Consider the following 16,169-nt stretch of genomic DNA (forward strand, 5'->3'; position numbering starts at 1 on the left):
ACCGCATATTAACCCCTAAAGGACGCTGCCCTTTTTTTTCCATTTTTGTGTTTTCCTCCCCACTTTAAAAAAGACAAAAAAAAATCCTTAATTTATCCATAGACATCGCTGTATGAGGGCTTGTTTTTTGCGGCATGAGTTGTATTTACTGAAAAACTTTAAAAAATTTTAAGTGGAGTAAAGTGAAAAAACGGCTTTTTTGTTGCGTCTTGTTTTTTACGGCCCACAAACTGTAACAAAAACTGACACCATGACTTTATTCTCTGGGTCAGCGCCATTACTACGATAGCGAACTTAAGTAACTTTTTTTTTTGCTGTAGTACTTATATATTTTTTCCAAAGACATTCAATTTTTTAAAATTATTTTCTGCCGCCATCTTCTGCGCACAATAATTTTTTAAAAATTTTTTTGTTGATGTAGTTGTACAACAGCTTGTTTTTTGCAAGAAATCCCGTAGTTTACGTTGGTACCATTTCAGAATACATACAACTTTTTGATCGCTTTTTATTGCATTTTTTGTGGGAGACTGGGTGACTGAAAAAGCGCATTTCTGGCGTTGTTTATTTTTTTCCCTCCTCCAGCAGTCCTTGTTGATGGCACATTACAGTTTGATGACTCCTTCACACGGGCGCTGCAATCTGCAGCGCAGTCAAAAAACGCACGAACAAGAGGCAGCTGTGACAAAGTCACAACACATCTCCTGTTTATGTGCCCGTTCAGACGGCTGAGTGCGGCGAGTATACGGGCAGGTAGAAAGAGTTTAGCTCTGTTAAACTGCCTCCCCTCTCCGTCCCTTGTTGGCTATCGGCAAGGGCACAAGGGGATGGGGGTGAGATGAGGCATGAGCTGGTATGTTAAACTCCCTCCCCCTCTTCGCCCCTTACGAGATGTTGCCAAGAAGATAGCTGGAAGATAGCCCTAGAACTATCCAAATGGCCGCCTAGAATTTCTTTTCTTTTTTTGTGAGCACAACGGAAATATCACGGGATTCTGCGTCAGCGCCACATTGCACATGCGCGTCGACTTGCTGGGCAAGACACTCAGGGCGGATCCGAAGAGGTGGGTATAGGGTCTCTGGGGGAGGGGGGGGGGGTCAAGTCTGAATACGCTGTGATATTTCGCAGGCGTAATCCAACCCGTGGGCATGAGGTCTTTGTCAACTAAATATAAAGTTTATACATAACTAGCTGATATACCCGGCTTTGCCTGAGTTAATTTGGTACTGGTGTTTATCTGGTGTTCACACGGAAAATCTTATGAAGTCGTGGTTACTTTCGAGATACCGGAAAAACATATGTTCACCATTTTGCATAGTTCTCTGCGTTACCCAGGAAACACCACGGGAGGTAACCATGCGACGTTTCCTGTATATAAAATGACATCATGAAGTGAGAGAATTAGATTCCATACGTAAAATTTGGACGCTAATTCTTTTGCACTTAGAATTGAATAATTGAGTTGGGGCCCATTAACTTTTCATATTTATGACATAGTCAATGCTCGTGCCAAATTTCCAGTTTCTATGACATCGGGAAGTGAGAGAATTAGATTTCGTACGTAAAATGTGGACGCTAATTCTTTTGCGCTTAGAATTGAACAATCGAGGTGGGATCCATTAACTTTTCCTATTTATGACATATTCAATGCTTATGGCAAATTTCATGTTTCTATGACATTGGGAAGTGAGAGATTTAGATTATGTACGTGCTTTTCCTATTTATGACATAATCAATGCTCGTGCCAAATTTCACGTTTCTATGACACCGGAAAGTGAGAAAATTACATTCCGCACGTAAAATTTGAACGCTAATTCTTTTGCGCATAGAATTGAATAATGGAGTTGGGACCCATTAGCTTTTCCTATTTATGACATAATCAATGCTCGTGCCAAATTTCCTGTTTCTATGACACCGGAAAATGAGAAAATTACATTCCGCACGTAAAATTTGGACACTAATTCTTTTGCGCATAGAATTGAATAATGGAGTTGGGACCCATTAGCTTTTCCTATTTATGACATAATCAATGCTCGTGCCAAATTTCCCGTTTCTATGACACCGGAAAGTGAGAAAATTACATTCCGCACGTAAAATTTAGATGCTAATTCTTTTGCGCATAGAATTGAATAATGGAGTTGGGACCCATTAGCTTTTCCTATTTATGACATAATCAATGCTCGTGCCAAATTTCCCGTTTCTATGACACCGGAAAGTGAGAAAACTACATTCCATACGTAAAATTTGGACGCTAATTCTTTTGCGCATAAAATTAAATAATCGAGTTGGGACCCATTAGCTTTTCCTATTTATGACATAATCAATGCTTGTGCCAAATTTCCTGTTTTTATGACACCGGAAAGTGAGAAAATTACATTTCACACGTAAGATTTCGACGCTAATTCTTTTGCACTAGAATTGAATAATCGAGTTGGGACCCATTAGCTTTTCCTATTTCTGACATAATCAATGCTCGTGCCAAATTTCACGTTTCTATGAAACCGGAAAGTGAGAAAATTAGATTCCGTATGTAAAATTTGGACGCTAATTCTTTTGCGCATAGAATTGAATAATGGAGTTGGGACCCATTAGCTTTTCCTATTTATGACATAATCAATGCTTGTGCCAAGTTTTAAGTTTCTATGACAATGGGAAGTGACAGATTTAGATTATGTACGTAAAATTTCGACGCCAATTCTTTTGCGCTAGAATTGAATAATCGAGTTGGGACCCAATTACTTTTCCTATTTTAGAGATAATCTATGCTTGTGCCAAATTTCATGTTTCTACAACATCGGGAAGTTGGAGAACTTTTGGCGAGTCAGTCAATGAGTGAGTGAGTCAGTCAGTGAGTCAGTGAAAGCTTTCGTCTTTATATATATAGATGACATCAGGAAGTGAGAGAATTAGATTACGTACATAAAATTTGGACACTAATTCTTTTGCGCATAGAATTGAATAATCGAGTCGGGACCCATTAACTTTTCATACTTAGGACACAATCAATGCTTGTGCCAAATTTCATGTTTCTATGACATTGGGAAGTGAGACATTTAGATTATGTACGTAAAATTTGGACGCCAATTGTTTTGCGCATAGAACTGAATAATGGAGTTGGGACCCATTAGCTTTTCCTATTTATGACATAATCAATGCTCGTGCCAAATTTCCCGTTTCTATAACACCGGAAAGTGAGAAAATTACATTCCGCACGTAAAATTTGGACGCTAATTCTTTTGCGCATAGAATTGAATAATGGAGTTGGGACCCATTAGCTTTTCCTATTTATGACATAATCAATGCTCGTGCCAAATTTCCCGTTTCTCTGAGACCGGAAAGCGAGAAAATTACATTCCGCACGTAAAATCTTGATGCCAATTCTTTTGCGCTAGAATTGAATAATCGAGTTGGGACCCATTAGGTTTTCCTATTTTTGACATAATCAATGCTCGTGCCAAATTTCACGTTTCTATGACACCGGAAAGTGAGAAAATTAGATTCCGTACGTAAAATTTGGACGCTAATTCTTTTGCGCATAGAATTGAATAATGGAGTTGGGACCCATTAGCTTTTCCTATTTATGACATAATCAATGCTTGTGCCAAATTTCCCGTTTCTATGACACCGGTAAATGAAAAAATAACATTCCGCACGTAAAATTTTGACGCCCAATTCTTTTGCGCATAAAATTGAATAATCGAGTTGGGACCCATTAGCTTTTCCTATTTTTGACATAATCAATGCTCGTGCCAAATTTCCCGTTTCTATGACACCGGAAAGTGAGAAAATTAGATTCCGTACGTAAAATTTGGACGCTAATTCTTTTGCGCATAGAATTGAAAAATGGAGTTGGGACCCATTAGCTTTACCTATTTATGACATAATCAATGCTTGTGCCAAATTTCCTGTTTCTATGACACCGGAAAGTGAAGAAATTACATTCCGCACGTAAAATTTGGACGCCAATTCTTTTGCGCATAAAATTGAATAATCGAGTTGGGACCTATTAGCTTCTCCTATTTATGACATAATCAATGCTCGTGCCAAATTTCCCGTTTCTATGACACCGGAAAGTGAAAAAATAACATTCCGCACGTAAAATTTTGACGTCAATTCTTTTGCGCTAGAATTGAATAATCGAGTTGGGACCCATTAGCTTTTCCTATTTCTGACATAATCAATGCTCGTGCCAAATTTCACGTTTCTATGACACCGGAAAGTGAGGAAATTAGATTCCGTACGTAAAATTTGGACGCTAATTCTTTTGCGCATAGAATTGAAAAATGGAGTTGGGACCCATTAGCTTTTCCTATTTCTGACATAATGAATGCTCGTGCCAAATTTCCTGTTTCTATGACACCAGTAAGTGAAAAAATAACATTCCGCACGTAAAATTTTGACGCCAATTCTTTTGCGCTAGAATTGAATAATCGAGTTGGGACCTATGAACTTTTCCTATTTATGACATAATCAATGCTCCTGCCAAATTTCGAGTTTCTATGACACCGGGAAGTGAGAGAATTAGATTCCGTACGTAAAATTCTTTTGCGCATCTTATTGAATAATCGAGTTGGGACCCATTAACTTTTCCTATTTATGACATACTCAATGCGCGTGCCAAGTTTTAAGTTTCTATGACATTGGGAAGTGACAGATTTAGATTATGTACGTAAAATTTTGACGCCAATTCTTTTGCGCTAGAATTGAATAATCGAGTTGGGACCCAATTACTTTTCCTATTTTGGAGATAATCTATGCTTGTGCCAAATTTCATGTTTCTACGACATCGGGAAGTTGGAGAACTTTTGGCGAGTCAGTGAGTGAGTGAGTGAGTGAGTGAGTCAGTGAGGGCTTTCGTCTTTATATATACAGATTGTGCTCATTAGATAGTAATTATCTTTACATGTTTTATTCTGTAAACTTTGCCTTACTTATGAGTAACAAGCAACATGACTTCTCAGACTACAAGACGCCCCCTAGGTAGCAAAGAACGGTGAAAAATATTTTATCTTGCTGAAAACAGCTCCGGGCTGGCTCCTGGGCATTTGTCATCCCCGACAGAGCATAATAATAATATATAATAATCTTTATTTGTATAGCGCCAACTTATTCCGCAGCGCTTTCAGGCATGGATAAATGCAAAACAATACAACAATTACAATATAAGGTACATTGGGTTAGACACAAATGGGTTGAGGGTGGTACAGGAGGTGCAGGGGGTGGGGAACACAGGCAATAGGAAATATTATGTACAGATCATTTATCAGAAGGCAAACAGGGTGGAGCACCATGGTGAGGGGCAGGGGACTAGGTCAGGAGATTTGGTATGCTTCCCTGAAGAGGTGCGTTTTTAAGGCACGTCTGAAATTTCGTGCATCGGGAATTGTCCGGATGCCTTGGGGTAGAGCATTCCAGAGGATGGGTGCTGCTCTAGTGAAGTCCTGTAGGCGAGCATGAGAGGTTCGTATTACAGGGGTGTTTAGTCTGAGGGTGTTAGCCGATCGGAGTGAGCGGGCTGGGTGGTGTACTGACAGTAGGGAGGCGATGTATGGTGGTGCAGCGCCATGCAGAGCTTTGTGAGTGAGGTAGAGGAGTTTAAATTTAGTTCTGCAGTGGATGGGCAGCCAATGCAGCGACTGGCATAATGCAGAGGCGTCTGAATAACGACTGGATAGAAAAATGAGTCTAGCTGCTGCATTTAGTATGGATTGGAGCGGAGCGAGTCTAGTGCGGGGGAGGCCAATGAGTAGCGAGTTGCAGTAGTCAAGCCGGGAGTGGATGAGCGCAACTACGAGCGTCTTTAGCGTGTCCGTGGTTAGGAACGGACGTATTTTAGCAATATTTCTGAGGTGCATGTGGCATGTTTGGGCCAGAGATTGGATATGGGGGGCAAAGGAGAGGTCAGAGTCCAGTGTGACGCCAAGGCATCGGGCATGCCGTCGGGGGGTTATGATGGTGCCAGACACTGGAATGGAGATGTTGAGGGGAGGTCGGTTAGAAGGTGGAAAGACAAGGAGGTCAGTTTTAGAGAGGTTTAGTTTGAGAAAAAGGGAGGACATAGTGTTAGAGACAGCAGACAGACAGTCGGTGATATTTTGGAGGAATGGTCCAGAGATTTCACGAGAGGAGGTGTATAGTTGGGTGTCGTCAGCATAGAGATGGTATTGGAGGCCAAATCTGTGGATGGTTTGTCCAATTGGGGCAGTATAGATAGAGAAAAGAAGGGGACCAAGGACCGAGCCCTGGGGTACCCCGACAGCGAGAGGAAGTGGAGCAGAGATAGAACCAGCAAAGGAAACACTGAAAGAGCGGTCAGAGAGGTAGGAGGAGAACCAGGAGAGAGCAGTATCCTTTAGACCAATAGAGTGGAGCATAGTGAGAAGGAGATTATGGTCGACCGTGTCAAATGCAGCAGACAGGTCAAGGAGGATTAGTAGAGAGTAATATCCTCTCGACTTTGCAGTCATCAGGTCATTTGTTACTTTTGTAAGGGCAGTTTCGGTCGAGTGTAGAGAGCGGAAACCAGACTGGAGGGGGTCGAGGAGTGAGTTGTCAGAGAGAAAGCGAGTAAGCCGGGAGTAGACCAGGCGTTCCAGTAATTTGGAGATAAAGGGGAGGTTTGAGACGGGTCGGTAGTTAGCAGCATTAGTCGGGTCCAGGGTTGGTTTTTTAAGCAGAGGGGATATAATGGAGTGTTTGAATGAGGAGGGAAAAGTGCCAGAGGTTAGGGAGAGGTTGCAGATTGTGGTAAGGTGAGTAATGAGAGCTGGGGAAAGGGAGCGGAGGAGGTGAGAGGGGAGAGGGTCGCTGGCGCAGGTGGTAGGGCGGGCAGTGGAAAGGAGCCTGGAGACTTCTTCCTCTGTCGTTGGTTCTAACGTAGATAGTGAGTAGGTGCTGGGTGCAGTGCTGATGAAGCTGGTATCAGGGCTAACCACGCAGCTTTCAGAGATTTCTTTTCGAATGTGGTCAATTTTTTCTTTGAAATAGGCAGCTAGCTCTCCAGCAGTCAGGTCTGTCGCAGGGGCCTGTTCCTTGGGGCTGAGGAGGGAGTGAAAGGTCTCAAAGAGTTGTTTGGGGTTGTGGGATAGTGAGGAGACAAGGGAGGTGAAATAAACTTGTTTGGCATGGTGAAGGGCTAGGTTATACATTTTAAGCATGAATTTGAAGTGGAGGAAGTCTGCTGGCAGCTTTGACTTTCTCCACAGCCGCTCGGCGCACCTAGAGCACCGCCGGATGAAGCGTGTTTGGGACGTGAGCCAGGGTTGCCGTGGTCTGCGTTTGACAGCTTGCGTCACGGGCGGTGCCACTTCATCCAAGGCACGGCTGAGGGTGGTGTGGTAGTATTCGGCTGCCAGGTTAGGGCAGGGGAGGCGAGAGATGGGCAATAGGGAGGACTGAATAGCTTCGGCAAACTGTTTAGTGCGGACAGACTGGAGGTTCCTAGAGGTGCGATAGATAGGAGGGTCAGGAGAGATGCTAGGGTGCCTGATGGAGAAAGAGAGAAGGTTGTGATCCGAGAGTGGAAGTGGGGAGTTAGTAAAGTGAGAAGCAGAGCAGAGACGGAGGAAAACTAAATCGAGAGTGTTACCATCTCTATGAGTGGGGGAGTCAGAGATTAGCGATAGGCCAAGGGAGGAGGTAAGTGTTAAGAGCCGGGAGGCAGATGAGGAGCTAGAGTCGTTAGTAGGAATGTTGAAATCACCAAGGATGAGGGTTGGCATTTCACAGGATAGGAAGTGGGGGAGCCAGGCAGCAAAGTGGTCTAGAAACAGGCGGGTAGGACCTGGGGGGCGGTAAATAACTGCGACACGCAGAGGCAGTGGGCGGAAGAGTCGCAGGGTGTGGACTTCGAAGGAGTGAAAAGTAAGCGAGGGAGCTGAGGGAATGACCTGGAAGGTACAGTTTGGGGAGAGGATGATGCCTACTCCTCCACCGCGTCTGTCATCCAATCTGGGGGTGTGGGAGAACTGCAGGCCATCATAGGACAATGCAGCGGGGGAGGTAGAATCGGACTGCTGTATCCAGGTTTCCGTGAGGGCGAGCAAGTTCAAGTGTTTACTGGTGAAAAGGTCATGGATAGTTGGGAGTTTGTTACACGCAGATTGGGAGTTCCATAGGGCGCATTTGAATGGGGCAGGGGGGGCATTTTGGTAGAGAACAGTACAGGGCGGGCCTGGGTTGGGGGAGATGTCCCCTGCAGCTAGAAGTAGCAGAGAGCATCTCTTGATGGTAACGGGGTTTCTTGTGGATTCCGCACGGAAGGTTTCCATTGAATTCAATGGAAGCCGTCCGATCCGCGGTCCTTCCACAACTGACATTGTGATCCAACTGCACCATCTGCAATACAGATATTTCAAGGAACGCGCGGACGCCGGCCTGGCACAGGGTCTGATTCCACTGCGGGCTCCCACATGCAGAATCCAACCCGTTCGTATGAAAACAGCCTAGGGTGCATTCCCACGAACGTATGTCGGCTCGTTTTTCACACCGAGCCGATATACGTTGTCCTCGTGTGCAGGGGGGGAGGATGGAAGAGTCAGGAGCAGGAACTGAGCTCCCGCCCCCTCTCTGCCTCCTCTCCGCCCCTCTGCACTATTTGCAATGGGGAGAGGGGGGCGGGGTTAATTCTCAGAACTTAGTCCCGCCCCACCTCCTTTCATTGCAAATAGTGCAGAGGGGTGGAGAGGAGGCAGAGAGGGGGCGGGAGCTCAGTTCCTGCTCCTGGCTCTTCCATCCCCCTCCCTGCACACAAGGACAGCGTATATCGGCTCGGCGTGAAAACCGAGCCGATATACGTTCGTGGGAATGCGGGCCTTAAGGTGATCTGCGATAATCGGGCTCATTTCTTTGATTAGCCAAAAGACGGATCACCTGGCTGGAGTGCCAATAGATCCCGAATGCCCTACAATACTCAAAGGGGACTAAACGGTTGAAACGACTATTTTTGCTTTCTGATGCCATTAATGCTACTGCTGCTTTCTCCTGTGGCGGGGAGATGGATCCTCTCTGGCATAAGATATGTGCTTGATTATATGTTATGTTAATATCTCATTATTGCGCTGATGTAACGGCTCTACGTAGTCTATTTTTTTCTCCCCCTCTTTTTCTTGACTTTTGGACTGGTTCACCCCAAGTTCAAATTTATACCTACAACCCAATATAGTCTTATTTAGGACTCCTTGCCTTGGGAAGAGGATTCTCCCATGGCTGAATGGGCCTTCTTCTTATGGAATCATTAAGCAAGGTACAGAAGAAGTAATCTTAGGCTCTTCATATGGGCTTATGTCTGTCATATTGATCTTAGCCTGGCCAGGGGGGTGGGGGGTTCTCTCCCTTTTTTCTTCTTTACTCTTTTCCACAGGGTTTGTCTTTCTGTCTCTTAGGAGCTGTTTGGTGGGCCCACGCGCCCATTCTGGTTGTAATGACTCGGGGATTCAAGACGACAAAGGACTTTTGGTGTGGGGGGGGGGGGGCGTCCTCTGAGCCACATGAGTGAAGGGGTCATTCAGGAGGTGTAGGGTCTAATCCTCTCAGAGCTCTGTGATAGTGTCCCCTGAAAGCCTCTGCAGTCTTTAAGGGGCAGAGCAGCGCTCCTCCACTACGACCTCTCAAGAAGGTTAAGGTCAAGACTGACTATGCCATTCTTAAACACATATTATTCAATGATAGTTATATGGATTTAGTTGTATGCATCACCCAACGTGTCTTCAGCTCGCATTCACAGATGGCTTTCCTTACCTTCTCCTGTAAGATGTTCTTGTGACATAATAGTAGGCCATAATGGATATGATTCTGAACATAGGACAATCAGTGGTATTAAGTTTGGGGTGCAAATCCTCATTTTTATGTGCACTATAGAAAAAAAACTGTAAAGTTACCTATTTGCAAAACTATGAATTTTTCTCCTCTAAATTCCATTAACTCCTCAAAAAACCTGTTGTCAAAATACTCATGACACCTTTAAATGAATACATTAAGATGTGTATTTTTAAAATTGGGTGAATTGTGGGGGTATCTATCATACGGATAGCTATGAGCCTTTGTAATCTTGGATTGGTGTAGGAAAGCAAAATGTTCTTCAAAATGTTAAATTTGTACGTTTCCTAAATGGTTAAAAAAAAACAACTAAAGTTTTTCCAGTGTGCTTCCAGAATAAAGTAAACAGACAGAAATATATACCTCATCAAAAACCTGGGATATTGTAGTTGAAAATATGAAAAATGTCAATTTTCAATGTCAATTCAAAATCTTCCGCCTTTTGGTGCTTTTAATAAATATTTTGAACATGCTGTCATGCAATAGGTTGCGCTGCAGAGTTATTGTTCCTTTTCTCCCATTTATGGCTTTTACCCATTAGCATTTTTCTTTTAATGCTGAAATATCGCCGCTTTTTTTTTTCCAATGGGACTTTCCAATGTTAAAATCGCAAGTCTAGTGAGACCTACCAGGCCTGAGCATTCCCAGGCTCCATTACCAGGTGCTGGCACTCGGAGGGGGCCTGGCTGGAGTCCGCCTGCTTAGCGGTTCATAGCAGGGACTGATCCGGGAGCTTTGATGCGGCTCCTGTTTGCTCCCTCCACTCTGCGGCCAGGTGACTGATACTGCTGGCAGCAACTCTAGCAGGCATCCGGCCTGATGGCCAGCGGCCGCCTGCCTCAGGCCCTGTGCACAGTGGTGTCGGCACTTCCCAGGTGCCTGAACATTGTGGCCGCTCTAATTTTTGGGCCGTTCAACCTTTCCTCTTTGTCGGGGTGGCTGCTATCTTGGGGCTAAGGGAACACAGTCCCTCCATTGGAACAGTGGAGAAGCAGATAGAGGAGCAGGTGGAAGAAATAAGGAGTAGTCTAAGAAAGGAGGAGAATGGTGAAGAAGATGATACAGGATCAAGTGACATAGTATGTTAGGCTGAAAGCAGATAATGTCCATTTAGTTCAGCCTGTTTCCACCTCCATTTGTTGATCCAGAGGAAAGTTAAAAAAAAAAAAGACAGAAGCCAATTTAGTCTATTTGGGTGAAGAAAAAATCTTTCCTGACTCCATAATGGCAGTCAGAATAATCCCTCTTTCAACATTTGTAAGTTCCTCCCTGACTCCAAGACCCGGAGCAACAGCCCCACTGGTTATTTAAGGTCTATATCCTGTAATATCATAGCACTTTAGGAAGGCATCTAGTCCCCTCTTAAACAACTCTATGGATTTTGCTATCACCACGTCCTCAGGCAGAGAGTTCCATAGTCTCACTGCTCTTACAGTAAAGAGGTACTGTCCTCTCCGGCACATCTTCTCCCTTGAAGCTCCCCGGGGATTGGATGATCATGATCCTCGCCTCCAGGTGTCGTGGATTTCCTTTTGCGTCCAACGACTTACTCAATTAGGAATGTTTACACCCTTCCAGATTAATTATGAATTGATTATGCGTATAAGAAGTTTTCACACTGACACAGGTTCAGCATGTATAAGCTTCCTCAATTCTGCTTTATTGTTGGGCGCGCAGCCTTTTTTAAAGAGTTTAACATATCTGCCCATCTGGGCAGGTCAAAGATTACATAGATACAACGTATTGTTTGATTATTGGATAAGCATCTTGCAATTCTTCCATCCTCCGGTCATCTATGATTGGCCATCAGGTGGTGGACGAGATGAGTGGGTTGTCTTGGACCCACGTGTGGTTCCTTCGATATGATTGGATATTACAGCTTGAACTATTAATTGCACAACCCCCCCCCCCCCCCCGGTGTTATTTGCATAAGTTTCCAGTATACTGCTTGGGTTATTATTGTGGTAGCTTTTTTCAGACTGCGGTTATCTATGTCTGATTCTTACTTCTTCTAAAGTTACAAAACAGATGGAAAAATATAGCGTGTCTATGTTAAATATTATCTTGTCAGCAAAGTTTAGGGAATACAAGTTTCATTAAAGGAAGTAGAAATATTGCATAGATGTAAGAACATATATCTATATTTGTATCAGAATGGACAAGTACTGTCACTTATTATACAGAATACAAACACTGTCCACTACAAAGGTCCACAGTCCAAAATATAGATATATTGGGTTTCCATTACACAGGAAGGACTGGCAGTGATTACTTCACGAGTGCTGTAACTCAGCTAATCAAAGCCAGAGCTCGATGAAATAATCAAAGCCATTCAATAAATGGCTGGGATTAGGGCCAAAAGCAACGATATCCCACGGACCACTGGTGCGATAGCGCTGTGATTTTTTTTTTGCAACGATATCCTTTTGCCTGTGTGAAATAGGCCTTAAGGCACCGGATGGAGTGGTACAAACTTTGGCAGAGTTGTATATACTATTGTGGCGCAGGGGGAGGGGCGCGGTACATACTATTGTGGCTCGGGGGGGGGGAGCAGTACATACTATTGTCGCGCAGGGGGAGCAGTACATAATATTATTGCACACAGTGGTTAAAATCTTAAAGTTATTACCTCATCTTGAGGTATTGACTCATCATCAGGTTTCTTTAATTTCTGAACATCTTTTGATATCTTCTATACAACAGAATTTTCTTGATTGACCCACCAAGGATAAAAGGAAAACACGAACAAGATGGCGGAGAGTGTAGTAAATCTCACGAGAGAGATAATCTTCCAGCTTTTTGGAGAGGTGAGAGATTCTGATGATGTCGCATTAAATCATTCTCATCTATCGTAATAACAGATGATGTCACTGGAGAGGTGATGGACTCTGGAAATGTCGGCAGTGATATTTATTACTGTCTCCCCATATACAGGATTACACAGTAGTGAAGAAGACCTCTAGTGATGGCTCTCGGGCCCCTGCGTGTGATGGACAGGGAAGACCCCTGAGCCCAATCTTGGGGCCCCCACCTCACTCCCTGATACATAAAGACATCAATGTACAGAAGATTCTAGAACTCCTCAACAAGATGATGGAGCTACTGACTGGAGAGGTGATGCTGCAGGGAATGCTGGGACATGGAATCTTATGTTCTATATTAATATCTTAACATATACTTGGAAAAAAAACACCAAAAAACACTGACACCAGCATAGATTTGAAAGGCAGCAGCATATATGACAAGTCCACACCAATAACCACTCTTGAATCCATCTGTATACCCACCCCCAGGAGGCGGCTGGCATTCCCCCATTTAAACATGCCACAACAAGCTGGAAGCTAAACAAGAGGGCGGGCGGGCACAATCTTGTGGTGCTGTAGAAAAAAACTGAAGCCCTCCGTCCTATCAGCACCTCCTTATGTCGGGACTCGCTTTCTCTCACCATTCAGCTCTTGTTGCTAGGGCCCGAGCTTCACAGAAGGATCCCTCAGGCTTCATCTCACCATTCTCTTCAGACTAATCGCCATCCATCACCAGGGCTCCAACGTTTCCCAACAACCTCTAGAACCTTCCAGCCGCTCACAGCTGACCCTGTAGTGAACTCTATTAAATACCTACCTAATAAGCCAATGCTCAAATAATTAATGCCGAAAAGACCTTTTAACACCATTTTCGCTCAGATTCCATGAGGCCTCAGACCCTAATTGGCCTTCGGCCGTACATGGAATCTTATACTCTATATTAATATCTAAACATATACCTGAAATGAAAACACCGACGCCAGCATGGATTTGAAGGGTCACGGCCTTTATTTTAAACAGGGTTACCTTATAAATATTAATAACTCAAAAAAAAACCCGACATATATAACAGATAGACTTATCCCTACCTACTCAAGTCTCTAACCAATCTTTAATCCATCTTTATACCCACCCACAGGAGGCAGGTGGCATTCCCACCAGGCCATGACATAACTATGGCATGCCTCCCCCAACACAACAGCAGCCCTTTCAATCATTTCCTGCAATCCCATATTGAAAATATCCAAAGCAATGTCGAATGAATGCACCCGATCCAGTTCTGTGCGGCCAACTAAAACCCTTCTAGCTCAGCGTGCCGAACCGAAAAACCCTGAGCGAAGCTGACCATTTCTCAAGCACTCTATTCAATCTTTTCCATATTTCATTCAAAAATAAAACTTTGGAAGCACCCAAACCAACCGGGTCCAAATCCGGAAGATACTAAAATTATGTCAGGAAAATGGCTTTAACCCTCCACAATTCCTGCCTGATTTTGCATAACGGGTCAAATGTTCTAATTTTGTTCTTGTCCTTCCCTCCCAAATGAATCACAGGGATGCTTGGCTCAGGAAGCACTGCCCTTTCTAACATCAGCATGAACCATTTCATCCCTCTGACTCAAAACTGATACATCTGACCCCAAATCATCCGAGGAACAGCGATCCACTGCTCTTTGCTGAGCCCAGTGAATACAAGAGTGTCCAATGATCCACACAACCGTTCCTTGTGAAGACAGAAAAATATCACAGCTTAAAACGATCATTCCCATCTCCTCAATTTCTTTGCGTTATTCGCTTAAACGCAGCTTCTACAGTTGCCCCAGTTTTAAAGTACTGCAGAGTAACTTTTACTCCGCTGCAGCATATCTTACCAATGCATTTCTTCAAAACGCTCGTAAATTGAAAACGTGACCCAAAGAGCCGTCCGCATGGCAAAACAAAGATTGCAACTGCCTCCGGCCAATTTCCTAGAAGCGCTTCAATTCCCGCATCGGGCATAGGTTAACATTAGGGTTTTGAAAATTCTGGATCCTACCCCCTTACTTTAACTTACCTGTTTTAGTGCGCCTCAGGAAAATTTTATGCCATTCTCCTGCTCAGACACATCCGAGAATAAAAAAGACGAGCAAACCGCTCTGAACGGAGCCAGAAACTCTCCGCATCTCAATGCTCCAAACTTCGCTAATAAGAGACAGAATGAAACAACATCCCTTCATAACCTGAGATCCAACCAAACACTGACACCAGCTTGTTCAATAAGCCAAACGTAATAGCAGACCCTTGATCCTTGGAAAAAGCAACCGTTTTGTATCCTTGTAACTCTAGTCTAATTTGCTGAAAAGAATCGGTGACACCCCTAGGCATTTCTGAAAACATGATATCCCCGCCATTCATTTCATCACAGACTTATAAGGCAAACCTGCTTTAAACCTAGAAAGCAAAAAGAAATAAACACATTCCCATCCTGCGAATGCTTATCCATTTCGAGCTTACACCATGGTTGAGCCGGCCAGTGACCATTCCAGAGTACCCAGTAATCTTGCTTCCTAGAAGCGCCCCCCCCCCCCCCAAGCCTAATTTTAATTTGGATGTTAAAAACAGAATCCGCTTGCCAAGTGGAACTACCATTAAACTAGCAAAACTGCATCCATGCGAGCTGAACATTCTTCTGAATTGACCATCAACATGCTCATTGAGAGAGTGAAGACCTCTTGTGATGCCAAGATCTTCTAGAAAGAAAAAAATAATAAATTACCCATCAGGATCACACAAGCAGATGGCACAACTATCAGTGATAATACCCAAGAATTCCAATCTGGTGTATTCTGGAATAAGGTTTCTCCAGCAGGGTTTGGGGTATTTTGTGGCCTCCTAATTTGAAAACTCTGATTTATGTGTACACAAAAAGAATTCACACCGAGTCCAGTTCAGTCTGAAGTCTCGAGAGCTCTGCCGTGTATTATGCCTGAAACTCCTTTTATCTAAACACATACCTGGCTTTTATAGGCGTATAAGGTAGAACATACATGGTATATACTCATTGCTATAGGCTGAGCTATATGGAACCTCCTCCCAGTCTCTGTACACTAGTTGGTCCTTGTCCTCTTGCCATGTGCAAACTTCTCCTTTGTCCTTGGCTCGATGCTGGAGAAGGGGGAGGGGCAGGGAAAATGAAGTCAGTGTGTGTCATTTGATTCAAGTTGGCTGAATGTAGAGATGGTCTGATACTACGAAAACTACCTCCCCATCATCCGGGCTACTGAACCCATCTTCAGCAGCCAATGCAGCACACATCTGACTTCATGTTGCTGTCCAGTGGCAATCATGATGAAAGAGTTTGTTATGGGTCTCTGTAAATCAAATTATAGTGAAATACGGATATTTGTACAACAAATAGACATTTTACGCTGGTCGATGCTCCTCTCCACCACAGGTGGTCATGGGAAAAGGTTTCTCATGACCCAGAGGGATACCAAAAAATTTAATTGTTGAACAAAAATTTTTAACTTCCTTACAAGTGGCTTCATCAGGAGGACCAAGAAATACAAAGTCA

The 16,169-nt window shown here is 43.8% G+C and overlaps 1 protein-coding gene across 4 annotated transcripts in view; it reads left to right on the top strand.

Annotated features, from left to right (window-relative positions):
• LOC136599751 (zinc finger protein 665-like) overlaps positions 1 to 16,169 on the top strand; it is a 79,627-nt gene that overhangs the window by 42,366 nt on the left and 21,092 nt on the right. Inside the window, exons 1-2 of one of the 4 annotated variants that reach the window (XM_066588814.1) lie at positions 12,516 to 12,620; positions 12,748 to 12,927. The exons of the other annotated variants lie outside the window; for them this stretch is intronic. Coding sequence (XP_066444911.1) covers positions 12,564 to 12,620; positions 12,748 to 12,927 — 237 coding nt within the window. The 5' untranslated portion in view covers positions 12,516 to 12,563. Of the gene's footprint in view, positions 1 to 12,515; positions 12,621 to 12,747; positions 12,928 to 16,169 lie in introns of those variants that run through there. 4 annotated transcript variants of the gene reach the window in all.

The sequence above is a fragment of the Eleutherodactylus coqui genome, unplaced genomic scaffold (genome assembly GCF_035609145.1).
Source record: "Eleutherodactylus coqui strain aEleCoq1 unplaced genomic scaffold, aEleCoq1.hap1 HAP1_SCAFFOLD_402, whole genome shotgun sequence".
NCBI lineage: Eukaryota > Metazoa > Chordata > Amphibia > Anura > Eleutherodactylidae > Eleutherodactylus > Eleutherodactylus coqui.